The 21,068-nt window shown below is 35.7% G+C and overlaps 1 protein-coding gene across 50 annotated transcripts in view; it reads right to left on the bottom strand.

Moving 5' to 3' along the window:
- The window catches only part of PCM1 (pericentriolar material 1), a 109,048-nt gene that overhangs the window by 63,630 nt on the left and 24,350 nt on the right, over window positions 1-21,068 (bottom strand). For 29 of the 50 annotated variants that reach the window (XR_013397104.1, XM_077943074.1, XM_077943088.1 and 26 more), the window contains 14 exons: window positions 17,746-17,855; window positions 15,325-15,541; window positions 12,893-13,076; window positions 11,770-11,943; window positions 11,112-11,269; window positions 10,756-10,991; window positions 8,335-8,486; window positions 8,059-8,188; window positions 6,351-6,491; window positions 5,215-5,405; window positions 3,719-3,919; window positions 2,279-2,498; window positions 2,024-2,169; window positions 1,330-1,520 (listed from right to left, as the gene is read on the bottom strand). Coding sequence is in view for 48 of the 50 variants with exons in the window: in XM_077943074.1 (XP_077799200.1) it covers window positions 1,330-1,520; window positions 2,024-2,169; window positions 2,279-2,498; window positions 3,719-3,919; window positions 5,215-5,405; window positions 6,351-6,491; window positions 8,059-8,188; window positions 8,335-8,486; window positions 10,756-10,991; window positions 11,112-11,269; window positions 11,770-11,943; window positions 12,893-13,076; window positions 15,325-15,541; window positions 17,746-17,855 (2,451 nt within the window). In the remaining 2 variants the exon portion in view is untranslated. Of the gene's footprint in view, window positions 1-1,329; window positions 1,521-2,023; window positions 2,170-2,278; window positions 2,499-3,718; window positions 3,920-5,214; window positions 5,406-6,350; window positions 6,492-8,058; window positions 8,189-8,334; window positions 8,487-10,755; window positions 10,995-11,111; window positions 11,270-11,769; window positions 11,944-12,892; window positions 13,077-15,324; window positions 15,542-17,745; window positions 17,856-21,068 lie in introns of all 50 variants that reach the window. The other 21 variants (XR_013397105.1, XM_077943076.1, XM_077943057.1 and 18 more) reach the window with 1 other exon arrangement.

Raw genomic sequence — 21,068 nt, 5'->3', positions numbered from 1 at the left:
ATTCTTTCTATATTATTATGACAGTCTTCTGTTCACCAGCTATATCTTCCACTCCTTTCCTCCAACTTCTGAACACTTTCACCAGTGTAATCTTTCTAAAATATAAATTTCATGTTATCCCTTGCTCAGTCCTTCAATGGCACCCTCGTCTGCAATATAAAACCTAAGCTTCTTTGCACATCATAACATGTCTCTGCCACTCTTCAACCACATCAATTACTCTTCCCCTAAATACTAGCCACGCTTAAATACCTCTAAATTCCGAGTGATGTACTATTTCATTGCTTTATAACTCTAAGTGGTTTTATTTATTAGAAAGCCCTTTCATTTCTAATCCCTCTGGAAATAAATTCTATTCATTCTTTAGTTTAAATATCACTTTTTTTGGGGGGGGGGACTGATTTGGTGACACTCCCCAGCATTTGCACCACTGTTATGGCACCCGTGGCACTGTACTGTAAGCATTCATTAATAGCATCCTCACTAGACCCTGAATTCCTTGAAGGATCAGTTACTCATCTTCAGATCCCAGTAACTCACATCATGTCTGGTATGTAATGAGTACAGAAAAAAAACATCCAAAGAAAAGCTTAAGCTAAATGTGCTCTCCTTTAGTCTATTACTATCTACCTAACAAGACATGGTACTCCTCTAGAAGAGCACTGTCTTACTCATCTTTACTCTCCCAGCGTTTTACATAGTGCCTAGTATACAGCAGCCAATGAACAGGTTAATTCTCTTTCCTCTTAATAAATAGTTGAAGCAATCATTCCTAAGTAGTTTACTTAATTTCATTAGAAATCATATTATTAAAGTTTGGTTTAAAAGAAACAAAGTAGGCTGGGCGCAGTGGCTCATGCCTGTAATCCCAGCACCATGGGAGGCCAAGGCAGGCAGATCACCTGAGGTCGGGAGTTTGAGACCAGCCTGACCAACATAGAGAAACCCCGTCTCTACTAAAAATACAAAATTAGCCAGGCGTGGTGGCATATGCCTGTAATCCCAGCTACTTGGGAGGCTGAGGCTGAGGCAGGAGAATCCCTTGAACCTGGGAGGCAGAGGTTGCCGTGAGCCAAGATCGCATCATTGTACTCCAGCCTGGGCAAGAAGAATGAAACTCCGCCTCAAAGAAATATATATATATATACACACACACACACACACATATATATGTATATGTGTATATATATATAGAAAAGAGTTTGCAACTTTCTTTGCAAACATTCCCTACTCCATTCCAAAAGAAAATGTTAAAACATCTATGCAAGAGACAAATTATGTTCTCAAACACTGCTTTTATTTATTTTCTCTTCAGGTTAAGTCACCTACCTGGTGCAAATGATGAAAAGTTAGTAAATGCAGGTATATTGAAGAGATTTACAGGCTGTGTTGGAAAGCTGAAAGGACAAAATAGACTGGGAGAAGGAGGGTGCGATGCACTACTGCCTCTTTCCTTGCTTCCAGGTTTTTCTGGATGCTGATTTTGTTGGCGCATAAGCTCATTTAACATTTGTTTCAACCTACAAAAATTTAAGTCAGTAATCTAAAAATCAGTTATATTACCATATGTAAAGTACATTCAGGAAGAATACATGTAAAAAATGATTCAAAAGCATGCAGACAAACTGCTCTGATACTATAATAATATGTGCTTGGTCTATAGGCTTAATTCAATAACCTTCCCTCTGGAACAAGAAATGAACTTAGTACTTCTGTCCGACAGTCAGTAAAACTCTAAGAAACTCACTTTTTTGTTTGTTTATAGCTTCACTGTAGTACAATTTATACACTATAAAATTTGCCAAAATATAAGTGTAAAATTTAGTAACATAAATTTATAAAAACAGAAATCCATGGTATTAAAAGGAAACATAAGGCAAATCACCACTCATAAAATTCTCAAGGGACAGAGAACGTCCAAATATGCAATTTGGTCTTGCTCTTTTCTCCCAGAAGCTAATTGTAAAACATTTGCTCAATGTTAGCTCTTACACAGTCGCAATACTTCTAAGAAACAGATTACCTCTGAACATTATTCTGTTGCCATGTTAGCTGAGTGTAGCACTGGTTCAACTGGTGCATTATGAAGTGTACTTGAGGAGATGCAACATTGCTGGGCATAACACTGTAAGGACCCGTGAGAAGAGTTTGTAGCAGACAAGATAGAGTCTATTGAAAGAAAATATTTGTTAATAGTTACTGATGACTTGAGAAAAATTTGTATTGCTTCCACAGTTATAAAAATAGAAGAAAAATATACTTTCACAGCAAATTTTACCTGCTGGTCTTGCATCAAAGTCTGACAAATATTGACACTAAAATCAAGCTGTTTCTTCAGCTGATTGATTTGTTCTTGCCATTGTTCTTTCTCTTCTACGTAAGAGAGCTCTGACACCCAACGGAGGTTTTCTTGCCGTTGCATGCTGATATTCTGTTGCCTTGTCTTGGCTAAAGGACGATAATTTTCATCTGCTGAAAAAGGGCAATTGTTCTTCCACCTAACAAAAGATTGAAAGCATTAAGTCATCACACAGAATAATTTGGTTTTAAAAATACAGCAATAAACTCTGATACTCTGGCCTACGGGCCAATATTCTCTTTTAAATTCCAAGAATATATAAAGTATTAAAAAATATAGAGGGAGGAGAAAGTCCCGATCTTTAGCTTTGTACAATTATCAGTTTTCATTAGTTTCCAGTCTTTTTCATTAATGTTTTTACACAGAAGTGTCCATATAATTAAGTATTCTGCAAAATAAAAATATTCATTATGTCACAAGTACTTTTCCATTCTTCATGCTTTCAGTTCGACCACATAGCATTTCATCAAGTGGACTACCGTATCTACTTCACCATCTTTAATTCACGAACAAATTTTCAGTTATAATTATTAGTAACAATGTGATAATATCTTTGTTGACAGACCCTTTTCACTATCTACAATTTATTTTTGGTTAATTCTCAATAACACAAGTGAAGACTGATCCAGTTTACCTGTATCTATTGGAACAACATTCTTGTAGAATAATAAAGTATCTATCTGTTCTTTGTGCCTGGTTCCTAGCACAGAGTTTGTAAAACCCTTGGAATCCTCCAAGTGACAGTGTCTTCTGTTATACAAAACAAGCCCCTTTCAACCAGATCTGAATTTTTGCTAATGAGACCAATCACCAACAGTCAACAATTTTTATCAAATGTGCCTAAGCAATGAAATCTCCTAAAAAACCCTAAACAGAGTTCGGCCAGCTTCTCGGTCAGTGAACACATCGAAGTGCTGGGGAGGGTGCGACACAGAGGAAAGCATGGAAGCTCTGCACACCTGCCCAAAACATACACTGTCCTAATGCACCTCTTCCATTTGGCTGTTCAGAATCCTTTATAAGAAATGAGAAAATATAAGTGTTTTCCTGTATTTTGTGAGTTGTTCTAGCAAATAAACCTGAAGGGGGTTGTAAGAACTCCCAAATTTCTAGCCACGTTGGACAGAAGTGTGGGTAACATGGGGACCAAGTACTTGAAACTGAAGTCTGAAGTGAGGGCAGTCTTACCGAACTGAGCCCCTTAACTTGTGGGGTCTGCACTAACTGAATAGTTAGTGTAAAAACTGAATTGAATTGTAGGACATTCGGTTGGCTTGGAGAATTGCAGAAGTGCTTGCTGTCAGTCAAAAAGACCTGGACCTCTGAAATTAAGCACAAAATTAAAATACTGAAACTAACCTATTTTTAGTTTCCTTTCCACTGTAGGAGTTATGATTCACACTGTTAGAAGGATACACAGAAAAGTTATCGTTGGAACTGGCATCTTGCTCTTCTTCCTCCTCTTCATCTGTCCGAACAATTCCTTCAGAAAGGTAACCGTCTTCATCTCCTTCTTCATCTAGTGCACACTGGGTAGACCCTCCCCAAGTTGCCATTGTTCTAGTGATTAAGAGACATAAAACAGATGTCATTCTGGAGATAAGCTAAATACTCTGCCACCTACTATGTGCCAAACATTGTTTCAAACATAAATATACATGTCTGTATATAAAATTTCATTTAATCACAGTAACTATGGTATGGGTGGCATTCTCCCTATTGCTGTTAAATAGAATATGTTTAGTTTGCCTACCTGAAAACAATTCTTCCAACAAATTTAAATAATCATCATATCCCCTGGGACTATTTCCCAAAGTTAAACTGCCCTTAACTTTTCCCTGAGGGAGTTTTCAAGATCAGTGCCATTCAGCAGATCTTTCTATAATTATGGCAATAATCTGTATCTGTGCTATCCAATACAGCAGCTGCTAGGTACACATGGCTACTGAGCACTTAAAATGTAGCTAGTATGACTGAGAAAATAACTTTTTAATTTCATTTGATTTAAATTTAAATAACCACATATAACTAGTGGCTGCCATACTGAACAGCAAAACTCCAGACCAATGATTCTGAAACCAGATGCTCATCAAAACTATCTGAAGAACTCTGCAGAGGAACACAGGTGTAGTACCCAGGACAGAATAAAATATTGAAGATACAGTCTCATCAGTAAAATGCATATTGGGACTCCAAGAATAGAAGTAGTTCATCTGAGAAGAGAGTAGGGCTTGGTGCAAAATTCCAGAAATTCCAGAAATGCCATCTGAGGATATCAAAAGGGAAGGTCATGAACACATCTAAATTTCAATATTTTAGATATGGGTATTACCATATAGCTAAATAATTCACTGATCTTACAGACGACCAACTCTTAGAAATATTCTAAATATGGACATTTTAAACTGAAATCCTAAAAACTAAATTATTATTATAATATAAAAACTATATTATTATTATAATAAAATGATCCTTAAGAACCTTACAAACAGCAGATACTCAATTTAAGCAAAAAACTGTTTATTTCTGGCTTGACAGAAAAGCACTAAAAAAATATCAAGTGTTTTCTTTTTATAAACTTAAGAAAATAAGGCTTATACATACAAGAAAATCTGTATCACCATTTGATCAAGTGCCATAGTAATTTAAGACAAAAGAGAAAGCTGATGCTACAAGAAGTCATAACAGAAAGTGGATGGATTCAGTTAACTTGGGTCACAAAGGTGGTAGTTAAATAGTAGCCTCACTGAAATAGATTTGTGCTGTCGTGTAGAGGATAAATGTGGCTGCCTAGCCTACAGGTCAATCTTCGGCAGGTGACATTTTTAGAAAAGTGATTTATGCAGCTCTCTTACTTTTCTGTTCTACTTTGCTGAGGAGTACATAGATTCTCAGATCCATCACTTCTCAATGACACAGCCACTGGAGATGCAGTTTCAGCTAGACCTTGCCTCCTCTGATGTTCAGCCATCAGAGCTTCAAGCTGCTTTCTTCTCTGTCGCAGCTCTTCCCTCAACATTTCATGTCTTCTCATTTCTGACCACAACTATTTTTTTTAAGAAACCAGAGTTAAGTAAATATTTGGATTTGCTGTAACCTAAAAGAGTAAAAGACTAATAATATTGTCAGTATCAACAAAGCTTTCTATTCTCATTCTCTCCTTTTCACACTAAGATGTCCATGAAGGTTAAAATAATAATTTAGTTATGAATACGAAAAAATTAGGCAATCTTTTTTTTTTTTTTTTTTGAGACAGAGTCTTACTCTGTCACCTGGGCTAGAGTGCAGTGGCGTGATCTCGGCTCACCGCAACCTCTGCCTCTCAGATTCAAGTGATTCTCCTGCCTCAGCCTCCCAAGTTACTGGGATTACAGGTGCCCACCACTACGCCCAGCTAATTTTTTTGTATTTTTTAGTAGAGACAGGGTATTACCATGTTGGCCAGGCTGGTCTTGAATTCCTGACCTCATGATCTGCCCACCTCAGCCTCCCAAAGTGCTAGGATTATAGGTGTGAGTCACCACACCTGGCCTATTAATTCTTAATAGAAACAAGCAGAATTCAAATATACTTTAGAAACTATTTAGGAAAAATTATATTTTCTACAAATTACATATAAATAAAATGTCAAAGGACAGGTCTAACTGAAATGATTACTATTTGTTGCTACTACCCCCCTATACATTTCTGCCAAATATTTACTAATAAAGAACATGAATATTTTTAAAAGATAATTACTTTTTAGAAGTTATTAAAAACTTAATTTTCAATTAAAGTTTAAAAATCAAAATGTTTTGTCTTTTTTATATTCTTATAATCTACAATTACATTTTTGTGTCTACTAAAAAAGGCACAAAACAGACTACCATTTACAAACATGTTTCAAGGATATTCAGTTTCCTTTCTTAAGATGTGCCTTACTGAAGAACAAAAAAAAAAGGCGAAAAAAAAAAAGACTAACTCAGGAACAACAGAGTACAATTTACAATACCTCATTATCTACTATTGAAGAATCTTCAGGCTCAAAAACAGATTTGCTTGTACTGGTCTCGTGTTGATTAACAGTTGGGGTGGAAGTAACAGCTGGCATATATTTTTTGGTGGGACAATTACCCGCACTAGCAGCTGACAGCTAAAAAGGAATTCACAAAAAAAGTTACAAGGAATTAAAGCAATTATATTAATTTAATAAAAGCAGGTACTTTAAATATGGCACTAGGGCTCTAGTGCCATATTTAATCTGCTATCACACCCCAATTACCATCATCATCCAGATAACTTGAAATAAGAAAACAAAGATGAAAACACAAGCTGAGGCTGACAAACACAAGCCCTCAGGAACAACAGAAACAATAGGGATAAAACATAATGGAAAATTTTGTATACTCAACCCAACTTTGCAACTTATTTCTCTAGACATTATTTAGATTGGAGACAAGGAAAGAAAAAGGATTAAAGTAGGAAAGGCAAGGGTTTAGAAAATAAACACATTTGATGTGTTTTCCTTTCTTTGAAAACACAACCTAACTGAAGATAAAGCTACCCAATAAACTCTGGGAAAACATCAGAAGGAATTATTATCCCCTTCCCATATTATTGATTATTTGATATCATCAAAGATATTTTCTTTTTTGTTTTTTTTTTTGTTTGTTTCTTTCTTTTTGAGACTGAGTCTCGCTCTGTCGCCCAGGGTAGAGTACAGTGGCGAGATCTTGGCTCACTGCAAGCTCTGCTTCCTGGGTTCAGGCCATTCTCCTGCCTCAGCCTCCCAAGTAGCTGGGACTACAGGCGCCTGCCACGACATCTGGCTAATTTTTTTTGTATTTTTAGTAGAGTCGGGGTTTCACCGTGTTAGCCAGGAAGGTCTTGATCTCCTGACCTCATGATCTGCCCACCTCAGCCTCCCAAAGTGCTGGGATTACAGGTGTGAGCCACTGTGCCCAGCCTCTTATTTTCTGTTCAATCTCAAGACCCATGTATAGGGTACTAGTTAATAAGCAAAAGTATATACAACTTACTCTTTAAACCACATACAATTATTTTCCTTAGATAACTTACAGTGGTTTAAAGATTTTATTATATTATTTCAGGCCAGTAAAAGATGCAAATGCTGGTCCATAACTGCAAAAGTCAAACCAGTATATTTTAATATAATAAACAATTATGAGTACACATGTTCTGAATCTATGGCCAGCCAGCCCTATAAGAATGAAAATAATCAGAGTCAATTCCTATGTGCTATCTTTTATACTGTAAATGTATACCCCCAGCTCTTCATCAGTTCATCCACTTCATTAATCACAAAATTACTAGACATAATTCTGTCACCTTAATATTAGAAAAAAGAGTACTTTCTCACGCCTGTAATTCCAGCACTTTGGGAGGCTGAGGCAGGCGAATCACGAGGTCAAGAGATCGAGCCCATCCTGGCTAATACGGTGAAACCTGTCTCTACTAAAACTACAAATAATTAGCCAGGTGTGGTGGTGGGTGCCTGTAGTCCCAGCTACTCAGGAGGCTGAGGCAGGAGAATGACGCAAACCTGGGAGGCAGAGCTTGCAGTGAGCTGAGATCGCACCACTGCACTCCAGCCTGGGCAACAGAGCAAGACTCCGTCTCAAAAAAAAAAGAGTACTTTCAGTTGACATCAGATTTTAAACATCTTTTTTCAGACAAGTAGAAATAAATTTCATAATTACCTGTAAGTCAGGGCATGCCATTTGCAATGCTTGAATTTTCTCCTGAATGTCAATCAGTTTCTTTCTTTCTTCCTGCAACTGTTTTAGCTCTCTCTGTTGCTGCTGTAGTTTAGCCTCATAAAATTTCTCTCTACAATTAAATTGACATTATATTTATGGACAATAAAATCTGATGAAGCATTAGGCACAACATAACATAGTACCTAGCTGAGTACCTTCTCCAAAACAGGCACTAAATTCTTACTATATTAAATGAAGGCCAAAAGCTTAACATACCTCGTCTTTTCATTTACTCCAGTATCTTTCTGTGTTTTATTGGCATTTCCTCTAGTGTTATTTGAATTTTGCTTGGTGTCTTCTTCTGCTGGGTAGAAGTCATCCAAATTTGACATATTGGCAGAGATAACTCCTTGAGCTGCATCATCATCCTGAAAGAGCATCTTTACATTAAAACAGTCTTGATACCTAAAGATATTATCCAATTCACACCTTAGTAAATACCACTGGTCTGTAAAATTTACGTTAAAATATTAAAGCAGTAAAGAAAGCATGTTTGTATACATGTTTACACGTGTTCTATACACATTTGTTTACACACGTTTGTATTTGCATACATGTTTATCTCACCTCAACAACTCTTCTTATAATTGAGAAATTTGGAAAAGGCCAATTCCATTAATGGTTAAACAAGCTACAGTATATCAATAAAATAAAATGTAATCAATGTGTGGAGAAATGAACTCTCATATAAAATATAAAAAATATGAAAAATGTAAAATATTTTTTAAAAATATTTAAAATTTTAAAATATAAAAAATATATATAGAAAAATATAAATACATATCAAAAATTCTGTACATATAGAAATATAAATACACATGGAAATACATATAGAAAATTGCTCTCTAGAAAAATAATTGTTCTAGAGACCAATTAAGTTGTGTCCTTTAAAATGTACACAAACTCTTGACATAGTAGTTCCACTTCCCCAAATCTTTCTTAAAAAACACAAATGCATAGAAGCTTGTGCAAGTATGTTTTTTGGTGCATTGTTTCTAAATAGTGAAAGACAGAAAAGTATATATTAACTAGATGCTATTACACATTAACTAAATTAAGGTTCTTCAATATACAGAAACTATACTGCAACTAAAAATAACTACATGTATTGTGTGTATATATATACAGTATTAACATTTTATAATTATCATATCTGTGTTTCTTAATTACTTATAATTATACAGAACTATATATACCGACATGAAAGTTCTCTGACAGGATGTGGAGTGGGGAAAAAAGCTACAATACTTAGTGTATTATACATACAATGTGTAAAAACAAAGAAACATAGCACAAAACATCAAGTATTTTTTTTAAAATAGGTGCATAGTAATGTACCTAACTGCACAGAAAAGACCTAGCAACTTCAGTGAAGAAGAATGGGATTATTAATGGAGGTGAAGAGGGAGTTTACTAGTATTATGTACTTTTTTTGCCTGTAATCTGAGCAATTTGGGAAGCCAAGGTGGGAGAAATGCTTGAGGCCAGGAGTTCAAGACCAGCCTGGCCAATATGGTGAAATTCCATCTGTACTAAAAATACAAAATTAGCCAGGTGTGGTGGTACATGTCTGTAATTCCAGCTACTTGGGAGGCTGAAGCAGAAGAATCGCTTGAACCCGGGAGATGGAGGTTGCAGTGAGCCAAAATCATGCCACTGCACTCCAACCTGGGTACAGAGCAAGACCTTGTCCCCAACAAATAAATAAATAAAAATAAAAATACGTACTTTTTTTGAACTGAGAGAGCACATTCCCCTTTCACTTAAGTAATTCAAAGTATATAGCATTTCAAAAGAAACTGTTAATAAAACTTGAGTTTTTCATACACAAAAACTATTTTATATGATTTATATACACAACACCTTTATAATGTGCTAATAGTTATGTAATTAACTATAATTTTATTACTGCATATACAATTATAAGTGTATGCATATTCTGTGTTAATCGTTATGTAATTAACTATAACTGTATATTTTTACATTTGTATAAACACACAATAGCATATTTATACAATTATAGTTAACTGCATAACAATTAACACAAAATATGTATAAACTGCTTTTTAAAATTTATGATTAATAGTTCTAACTTTAACCTTACTGAATAACATATGGTTTTTCTTTTACATACAGTAGGTTAAGATCTCAGGCTCTGGTATCAGGAAGTCTGAATTCTGGCTTGGACAGTCATATAAACTTTGGCAATTAAGATCTCTTTAACCTATTTAATATCTAGCTCATTGAGATGCTGCAAGTTCTACATAAGGCCAGAGTTGTCAGCAAAACAAAAACAACAAAACCTCTTCTGTTTCTGTAAATAAAAACAGCTATACTGTTTATAATAAAGCTATGTTGGCAAATAATCATTCTCATTTATGTATTATGTATGGCTGCTTTTGCATTGTGAAGTTGTGACACAGACTGTAGTGCCGCAAAGCCTCAACTATCTAACCAACTCACTCTTAATTTAAAAAGGTTGCTGACCTCTGACGTACAGAGCGTAAAGTGCTAAAAATTTAAACCTCACATGTATGTGTATTAGTATAATTAAACCAAAGTAATTATCATACACACATTTTACTTAAGACTATACTATCTGACAAACAGGTTTTTAGAAGACCAAGCAGTATTTACCTGTACCATAGCAACAAGATCTTGTAACTGTCTAAGTTTCTGTTTTGCAGCCATAAGTCTGTTGATCTTCTGTTCAAATTCAGCATCTTCCGGATGCTCATCAACCAGACTGCTCCTGTGACTAGATAACGAAGCTCCACTGACTCCCTCCTCCTCTGCTTCTTCCTCCTCTTCCTCATCATCTTCACCTTGTGCAACATGAATCTCCTGTTCTCCTTCTCTATTATATCGACAATCTGCTGAAAACATGCATAATTAAAATTGGTAATTTAAAAAATAAATTTAAGAGCACACATGAACAAAAACCCACTTTGTAAGAACACAGCTAAATTATCTGTAAATACAGTCAGTCATACCTAAAGAAGGAGGCACATTTAGAGCCCTTATGTTGGCAGCAGATCTGTTGTTAATTTCACAATTAGAATTAACTGTTCTCCCATCTCTATTATTAGAAACACATTGTACATTACTATTACTATTTACTTCATTCCAAGTGGAAGCTACTTGTGGATTTCTAGAAGAAAGAAAACAGCCTGAAGTTATTTAAGGCACAAAAAAAGAGAGAAAAGAAATCAAAGTTTAGAACTGCTAATAAAATAACTCCAAACCAAGAACATGGTTGGCTATTCCATTAAAATTCAAATTGAATAATCGACTCCTGCTTTTCATTAACTTGTGCATATGTGATATTTAAGTAGAAAAACATCTGAAAAAAATGAAAATTACACCTAAAAATAAAGAGACAGCAAAATGCTAAGTTACAGACATCTCATGATTTACTCAAATTCAATCTAACAAACAGCAAATTTACTCAACAATTGTACTCCATACTTCTCTATTCATTTTTCTTCACAGGGCAAAGATGATTACACTGACCAAAATAGTAGACTTACAAGAAAAAAGCTTAAATAAAAGGCAAATAGTAAATACTCTAATGAAGTATTTTTGTTTCCACATTAAAAGTATCAAGATAGAATGAATATGCTGGAAAAACATCCCAAAAATAGTTCTTACCGAATGTTAGTAACAGGCTCAGAATTTTCATGCTCAGAATCATATTCTGACTCTTCAGTTTCTTCATCTTTCCTGTTTTCATTCACAGCATCTGTCATCATGTCTGATGTTTGTTCATAATAATGAACTAATTCTCTTAGCTCATTCAATCTCTTTCGAACTTCATTTAACTTTCTGATAAACAAAAAATTTATAAGATTTACACCCATTTTAGCAAATTAATGCAGACATTATTTTCATATAATAGCAGCTAACACAAACAAAATTTAGACCTAATGAAATATCCACCTGGTGTACTATCCAGGGGGTATGATTTTAAACTAATGAGTTTAATGCCAAGTACGGCTTACTCAAAATCTCACATTTTTTTTTTTTATGCTGTGTTAGGGACAAAAGCATAAGAAAATCAATTTCAATTTAATTGTTCATTTTAAGCAGGTGTAAATGTTAATAGCACAAAACTTGATGTCAAAAATATTTCTAGGTTTCTCAAGTATCAAAAGTGTGAAGTACTACTCAAACACTACCTCTCAGGCAAATCAGGTATACAGACATTACTGAGCATGTATAGAAGGTTCTTGATTTGTCTGCACATATGAGATTTATACACTACATACTACGTTTACCAAAAATAAGAATTAAGTTTGCTGAGTTCTGAATGTAAGTGCCAGGAACTGTGCCAACATTTTTTAATGAAAACATATTTCTGAACAGGTGTATTATTATCCCTATTTTGCAGATGAGGAAATACAGGCTTAGTAAGGCTAAGTTATTTGTACACGGTAACACAGCCTTGTGTGATACAATTTCAGGGCTGTCTCATTCTACAGCCTGGTCTCTAAACCATCTGAATACAGAAATATTCTAACTGTAGTCTTATTTTTTATCCTTTATTTGAAAAACAAGAAAGTAGTTATCTGTTCACAGAAACTGTGTTACATCACATCTCTTAGACAACTCAAATTATACACATACAACACACACACACCTCTTCTACCTATCACTTAAGAATGTTTACAAAATTAAATCTCGTTTTGCCAGAATTTTCAACACAAAGGAAAAAAAACATTTATCCCTATTATTTAACTTTAATCTATGTAAACAATGATTGTAAATGTTTTACTGGAGTTTTTCAGATGGATTGAGATGGACTTCATTTTCACTCTCATTCTGAGAGACTAAAGCAGCAGCAGGATAAGGACCAGATGATGTGAGGCTACTGGACTCTCCATTGACAACCGGTGCCAAGCCTACAGGAGCAGAGGGAGCTGAAGTACTTCTCTGATCCATACTCCTTTGTGGAGAGGCTGAAGAAGGCACACAAAAAAATTTTCTTTAAATCACCAGTTACTATACACAAACACTTACAGTTGGCTTTAATACCGAAAAATAAAAAGCAAAAATGATTAACAACTTAGTTTCTGCAGATTTAAATTTTAGAAACTTGTTTATTAACTTACTCCACAATTAAACACATCAAAATGCACACAGAAGACACGTTTACCTCTTTCTTCCAGAGACTCCATCACCTTTACATTATAACCACCGGGTTAAAACAGAAAGGAAAGAAGAAGAAAAGATGGAAATTGACAAGAATAATGATATTCTACCTTGGAAAACTAACTAGAGGAGAACTCTAGTTAGTTTTAACTAACGACTAAATTTGGTAACTAACTTGATAAACTTGGTTCTAGGTTAAGTTAAACAGGGCCACTATGAATGATGTGCAGTACTCAATCTGTAATTTTTATCAGGTAGTTGAAGCCGATTAGGTCTTCATCGGTTTTTCATACCCACAGACCAGAGAAGTTACATCTGGACACCAAGAAGGAACTTGTCTTGCTCCAGGAGAGAAAGAACAGTGTTAAAAAGACCATGGTACCTCAAACTATGAAATATTAAACAGCAATAAAAATCTGCTAATTAGACAATGGCTAATCCTCCATGGTCCTTGAACTAAATTTAATTACTTTCTATTTAACTTCTTTTACTATCAAATATAAATCATGCTTAAGAGGAATTAAAGATTAAGAATTTCTGCACTTCTCTACCTCCTACCATTTCAAAGATGCTGTCATTTACCAGTATCTTTCTCACAAGAATCATCATTATTTGTTGTTCACTTTAGTACCACAATTCCTGTGGGTGGTTTCCAGTAGTCTCCTCATTCTATTCCTTGACCATTCTACCTTTTGCTGCTGTTCTCACACTGCTTCCCAGTGAGGAAAAAAATGGCCTTTAAGAGTCATCAGCACACAGAGTGCTACTTTATGAATACAAAATTGACCACGAGGACTTAAGTGCAACTTTCACGTTTTTTTTTTTTTTTTTCGAGACGGAGTTTTGCTCTTGTTGCCTAGGCTGGAGTGCAATGGCACAATCTCGGCTCACCACAACCTCCGCCTCCCAGATTCAAGTGATTCTCCTGCCTCAGCCTCCAGAGTAGCTGGGACTACAGGCATGCACCACCACGCCCAGCTAATTTTGTATTTTTAGTAGAGATGGGGTATCTCAATGTTGGTCAGGCTGGTCTCGAACTCCCGACCTCAGGTGATCCACCCACCTTGGCCTCCCAAAGTGCTGGGATTACAGGCATGAGCCACCGCGCCCGGCCCACATGTTAAGTTTTTCTTAGTTGTGTTCATGTGTTTGTGAAGGATAAAAACTGGGATTATACTCGAGAGGAGGAAGAGACTAGCAGAAGTCAGGGAAGAGAAAGGATATGTTTTAGGGCAGGAATATTAAGGTTCTTTTGTGGGTGGAAAAGAAAAAGGAGATATGTGGATAATAAGGACCAGAGGCTCCAGAGAAAATGGTTTTGTTGTTTCAAAATCCCTATTTTCTTTAATTAGACAACAGCTAGAATGTTTAAAGACTAGTTGGAAGTTGCCCCTTCAATTTCTAATGCTCGAGCCTCTATTATTATTTGGATAAGAGACAGGAGCCATGTTTGAAAATGTTAAGGAACTGAAGACTAGATCTGATTTAGATGAAGAAGGTTAAGTATGTGTGGAACAAAAAAGATAGGTCCTGAAGTTACAGCTGTCTGAGATGATTATATATTTTTAAAAAATGAATACAAGTTCAGCAGTTAGAAGTTCTGGACTCTCCATACTAAACCATATATACAAGTTTTTCACAGATTTTTTTTTTTTTTAATCAACACTCTATGTTTCATAGTTTTGGGTTTTTAAATCAAAGTACTAACTGGATTAACTTTTAAGGCAAAATTTTGAATATGTTAAAAAAACAGTATTATTATGTGCACGTATCAAATATTACCTTCTCTTCTACCTTTCCCTTATTAAAATCCTACTAATTTTTCAAGGTCCAAATGTATTGCTTCCCTTTTCTGAATTATAAAACTGATTTACCACGTATTTCACTTTTATATATATTGGCTTGTAACTTAAAAACTTTTCAAATATAGGTCTGAAGTCCCTACAAATATTTTTGAGGAGCTACGTGTTCATTCCCCAAATGCTAAATTTATTATGTGACAGTATATATATTTCTGTGTCTTATACCCAACATTGCTGAACCAGATTTACTCACATGATGAATTGTTAAGATGCTGATCTCGAAGTGTATGAAGTTCTCCAAGCAATTTGTCCATTTTTTGTTTCTTTTCCTGCAGCACTCTCATTTTGCTAAACAATTGGACTTTCTCATCAGGTAAACGTTCTGAAGCTGATGGATTCCTGCTCTGGGAAACCTCCCTAGTTAATGAAAGACTTTCTGCCTGTCTTCTATTGTCTGGAACAGCTGGAGGCTTATTAAAAAACAAAAACAATAAAAGAAGAAGAATAAAGACTAAGGCAATTAAATGTATTCTCACTTTTTAAATGCACAAATATCCTTTATAAAGAGAAAGAAATATTTGCTAGGTTGTGCTGGTAGGTAAGTATATACTCTTACTATTCCCAAATTAAATATGGTTTCCTGATATGCCACTATTAACACATGAAATCATCCCTCAGTATCGGTGAGGGATTAGTTCAAGGACCCCTGGGGACACCAAAAACAGCAGATACTCAAATCCCTTATATAAAATGGTACAGTATTTGCATATAATCTATACACATCCTCCTATATACTTTAAATCAGCTCTAGATTACTTATAATACCTAATACAATATAAACACTATGTAAATAGTTGTTAAATTTTTAAATTTGCATTTAAAACATTGTTATTTTTCCCCCAAAAATATTGCCGATCCATGGTTGGTTGAATCCACAGATGTGGAACCCACAGATACTGAGAGCTGACTCTACATGGTTTTACATACACATAACCACACAGAGGTCTTGGATTCACTAGCCATCATTACTTGAATCAAAAGTAGTAACAATGCCACGTTATATAAAATAAACCTTCAAAAATCTCATTCTCTCTCTTGCCTTCTTTCTAGAACTACCACTGTAAACTTTAACTTCTTAACCTATCAGTTTTTCCCATCACTTCTCTCTCATGGTTTTTTTTTTTTTTGACAGAGTCTCACTTTGTGGCCCAGGCTAGAGTGTAGTGGTATGATCTCAGCTCACTGAAACCTCCGTCTCATGGGTTCAAGTGATTCTCCTGCCTCTCGAGTAGCTGGGATTACAGGTACCTGCCACCATGCCTGGCTAATCTTTCCATTTTTAGTTGAGACGGAACATTTTTAGTTCACCATGTTGGCCAGGCTGGTCTCAAACTCCTGACCTCAGGTGATCTACCCGCCTTGGCCTCCCAAAGTGCTGGGATTACAGGCGTAAGCAACCGCGTCCGGCCCTCTTTTTTTTTTTTCAAATTATGAAACATTTCAAGAATCCATTAGGGCTTAGGAAATAATAAGAAAACCTCCCATTATGCTTAGTCAAATTTTAAGATTTTCCCATATTTGCATCAATTATTTTAAGAAAAATATAACATTACAGATTTAAGTAAAGCTCTGCTTGTACCCTTTCCAATGTCACTACCCACGCCAAAGGTAACTCCAACCTGGAATCAGGTATCTACCATTCATATGTTTTTATTTTCTAATGCCTATGTATACATACGCTCAAAATATAGACTTTTAAAAAAATAAGGTAAGTGGTATCCTTCTTAAACTTGAATTCTGTATTCATTAGCAATGGCTTATTTACTGTAACTGCTGTAAAGAATTTCACGCTAGATAAGAATTCATTAGCCCATTTGTGTTCATGGACATTTGGGCTGTTTCTGTTTTTTTTTTGCTATTAACACAGAGTTGCCATGAACATTCTTTTATCTATCTTCTCGTGAACATGTGATAGTTTCTCTAAAGTAGGCCCCAGGTCTACCAGAAAAAATTTACTAGGTACTACTATATAACTCTCCAAAGTGGTTGGGCCATATTCTCATTTTCACTTGGTCAGCAAGAAGACAAGAGACACTGCATCTTCAATCATACTCACTTCCAATGGAGAGGTATTAATTCATCCTTTCTTACCCAAGGCCCACATACTGAAAATCTGCATTTATATCACTTACAAAGTACATCAAATTAAAACACTCACTAACTCTCAAATTAAGAACTTTCTTAAAATTGTTAGTAAATTATTCCTTCAAATGAGAATTCCAAGGTTGTATGGAGTCCCATGTATCTAGTCGAAGGACAGAGATTTAAAGCAGTCTTAATGGTTGTAGACTATTAAGTCTTGTAAAGGAAAAAACATGTCATCCAGTAGCATACAAAGAAAAACTTCACTAATCACTTCATTCAAAGAAAATTCTCCTCTAATTCAGTGATTCTTAAAGTATAGCCCCCAGACCACCGGCATTGGACTGAGACATGGAGAAACCTACCCCAAATCCATGAATCATAATTTTGGAGGTGGGGGGACCCCACCAATTAGAAACCTACACTGCTAAACAATCATGCCAGGTGATATGTATGCTCACTGAAGTTTCAGAATCACTGTTGTAAGTAACGTGATTTTTTAAACTCAACTATAGTGAAACACCTAGGTTACCTGAGAATCACGAAGCTGATTATGAAAACGCTGAATTAAGTCATTCAGTTCTTCATTTAGTTCAGATGTTATACTGACGCCAGATAAGCTACCTGCGGTTTCTGCAACAACTGGAAAGAAATTAATAACTATTGATTAATATAAATAAAACACCTTTTTTAATCTCTGAGAAGCTAAAAATAACTTTTAAAAAAAAACCTTGAAACTAGTTAACAATCCTATCTATCTGCCAACAATCATTTTATTAGAAGTTTCCATCTAACTTAAAAATGAAGGGATGGTCACAAAACTCTAGTAAAGTGATTCATCTTTTTCTGTCCCAACATACAAGGAGGGTTACTATTACATCCCAATAGCAGTGACTCAGTGGAGCAGGTCTGTCTAAGGTCAGTGGGGAGTGGAAGGGAAAGTGATAGTGTAAAAAAGCACAGCTGATTCTGACAGGTTTCCATCTCCATGCTCTTGAATAGAATCAATTCCCTGGTAGAGCAGCTGGCAAACTTTTCTTAAAGGTTCAAATAGTAAATATGTTAGGCTTTGTGGGAAATACAGTTTTTGTCTCAACCACCCAGATCTGCTTTTACAGGGTAAAAGCAACCACAGACAATGTGAACAAATGGGTATGGCTGTGTTCCCTAAAACTTTATTTCAGGGCCGGGCGTGGTGGCTCAAGCCTGTAATCCCAGCACTTTGGGAGGCCGAGACGGGCGGATCACGAGGTCAGGAGATCGAGACCATTCTGGCGAACACGGTGAAACCCCGTCTCTACTAAAAAAAATACAAAAAACTAGCCGGGCGAGGCAGCGGGTGCCTGTAGTCCTAGCTACTCGGGAGGCTGAGGCAGGAGAATGGCGTAAACCCGGGGGGCGGAGCTTGCAGTGAGCTGAGATCTGGCCACTGCACTCTAGCCCGGGCAACAGAGCCAGACTCCGTCTCAAAAAAAAAAAAAAAAAAAACTTTATTTCAGGCAATGAGCCAAACTCAGCTGACAAAAGTTTGCTGACCCCTGCAATAAAATGGATAATTTATTGACGTGGCTGTTTGTGATACAAGTCATACTAAAAGACTGTGGTTTTTATCTTCTTAATTTAAAAATAATGTCCCCATATTCATAAAGCAGTTTTGTGACAATAATTTTCATAACAGTTACTGTTCTACTAATGAATAACTCCATCCTTATCCTCACTTGTAACTCTCCAACTCTACAATAGACATCGGTGGCGAGGTACAGTGTCTCACACCTGTAATCCTGAAACTTTGGGAGGCCGAGGTGGGCAGATCACTTGAGCGCAGGAGTTCAGGACCAGCCTGGGCACCACAGTGAGACCCCATCTCTACAAAACTACAAAAATTAGCCCAGCGTGGTACACCACGCCTGTAGTCCTAGCTATTCAGGAGGCTTGGGTGAGAGATTCACCTGAGCCTGGGAGGCAGAGGCTGGAGTGAGTCAGGATCACGCCACTATATTCTAGCCTGGGTTGACACAGCAAGACTGTGTCTCACAAAAAAAAAAAAAAAAAAAAAAAAAGGAAAGAAAAAAGACAATTGGTTAAAAATTGCTACTGTTTTAAAGGAAAACACTACCTTTTTTCCACTGAGAACTGAGAATATCAAGGCTATATGGAATCCTATATATCTAGTCAAATCTCTATGCTGAGAAGAAATTACAGTACTGATAACACATGTAACTTGCTAGTTAAGTGGTGAAAGGGACACGCTTTGAGGTAACATAATTATCCCAAGATAATATCTCATATATCAGATTAAATACTGTAACTGTAGCTTTTCATGGCTGTTCATTAGTATGCCCCTGCAAAATCTCACAAATACAAGACTAAATTTGTTTTAAAATTACTAAGCTAAAATTCTTTTTGAAACAGTATGAAATAAATTCAAACTCATGTGCATTCTACTCCTATTTTCTGACTCATAATAGTGTATTTTTTAAAAAGAAATTATCTGCTTACTTTCAAAAGTTCATATTCAGAAACAGAAACAAGACCCTTGACCTAGAATTCAACAAATGTAATTCTGCTAAAATTCTATATAAATCTAGGCAAGTCACAAACTCTGTAGAGTTCCTTCGCTACAGAACAGAAATAAGAATTAAAGCTCTGAGTAACCTAGAAATCTCTGATGATCAAAGGAGATTATGTAAGTTTAGAGATTAATAGAACTATCAAAGGAAAGCTTTTAAATTTGATATTTCAAACTCGAAAAATATTTAAAAGGTTAGTCATTAACTAAACTAGTATTAGTCATTATGTTAAAGTATTTTGATTATCATTTCTTAAATTATCTATTTTCTAAATATAAAAGCTAATGGTACTTTAAATTTTACAATGGAGAAATGGGGACAAAAATCTTTGTAATTATTACTATATACAGCTATGTAATTATTACAAAACAGTAAGTTATTGGCCAGGCAGGGTGGCTCACGCCTGTAATCCCAGCACTTTGGGAGGCCGAGATGCGCAGATCACGAAGTCAGGAGTTCGAGACCACCCTGACCAACATGATAAAACGCTGACTCTACTAAAAATACAAAAATTAGCCAGGCATGATGGCAGGTGCCTGTAATGCCAGCTACTCAGGAGGCTGAGGCAGGAGAATCGCTTGAACCTGGGAGGCGGAGGTTGCAGTGAGCCAAGATCATGCCATTGCACTCCAGCCTGGGAAAAAGAGCAAGACTCTGTCTCAAAAAAAAACAAAAAGAGTTAAGTTATTTGAAAGTCATAACGTTCCTTATGAAAATGTAAACTTAAATTAAGTATAACAGGGATTAGACAGTTGAGTCAGTGGGCTAGGTTTGGACAGCAGAATAAACTGATGCACAACAGGGCAGCGTCAGTGAGAACCTAAACTGCCTTGCAAAAACAGAGTGCTCAAAGGAGAGAAATTATTATTAGAAGGGAATGGTGGGGAATAGACTACTAGAAAACATAACTTAGTTTTGTTGAGTTTCAATAACTAATCATCTTTTTTTTCAATTTAATGAGACACTAAAATACCTAAGTTTTAAGGTGATGATAAACTTACAAAATCAGATTCAATACTAATAAATTCAATACAACTTTCATCTAAATCACACATGGCTATGAGGAAAAGAGGAAGAAAATTTCTCAGTCTCAGGAAGTATAGACTATAAATACAGTTCTAAAGAGCTAGTATATACAAAAGGATACCTAATTAAAATAACAGCTACTACTAACTTTGAAGACTAAAGATACTTTATAAATTTATTCACTGCCTCACTTAAGGTTTTAACCCTTTCTTGGGAAGCAAGCAAAGAATGACAATCCTAGCTGAATAAAATAGAAAAA

Source organism: Macaca mulatta, chromosome 8 (genome assembly GCF_049350105.2).
Source record: "Macaca mulatta isolate MMU2019108-1 chromosome 8, T2T-MMU8v2.0, whole genome shotgun sequence".
Taxonomy (NCBI): Eukaryota; Metazoa; Chordata; class Mammalia; order Primates; family Cercopithecidae; genus Macaca; species Macaca mulatta.
This window is presented reverse-complemented; position numbering and strand designations above follow the sequence as displayed.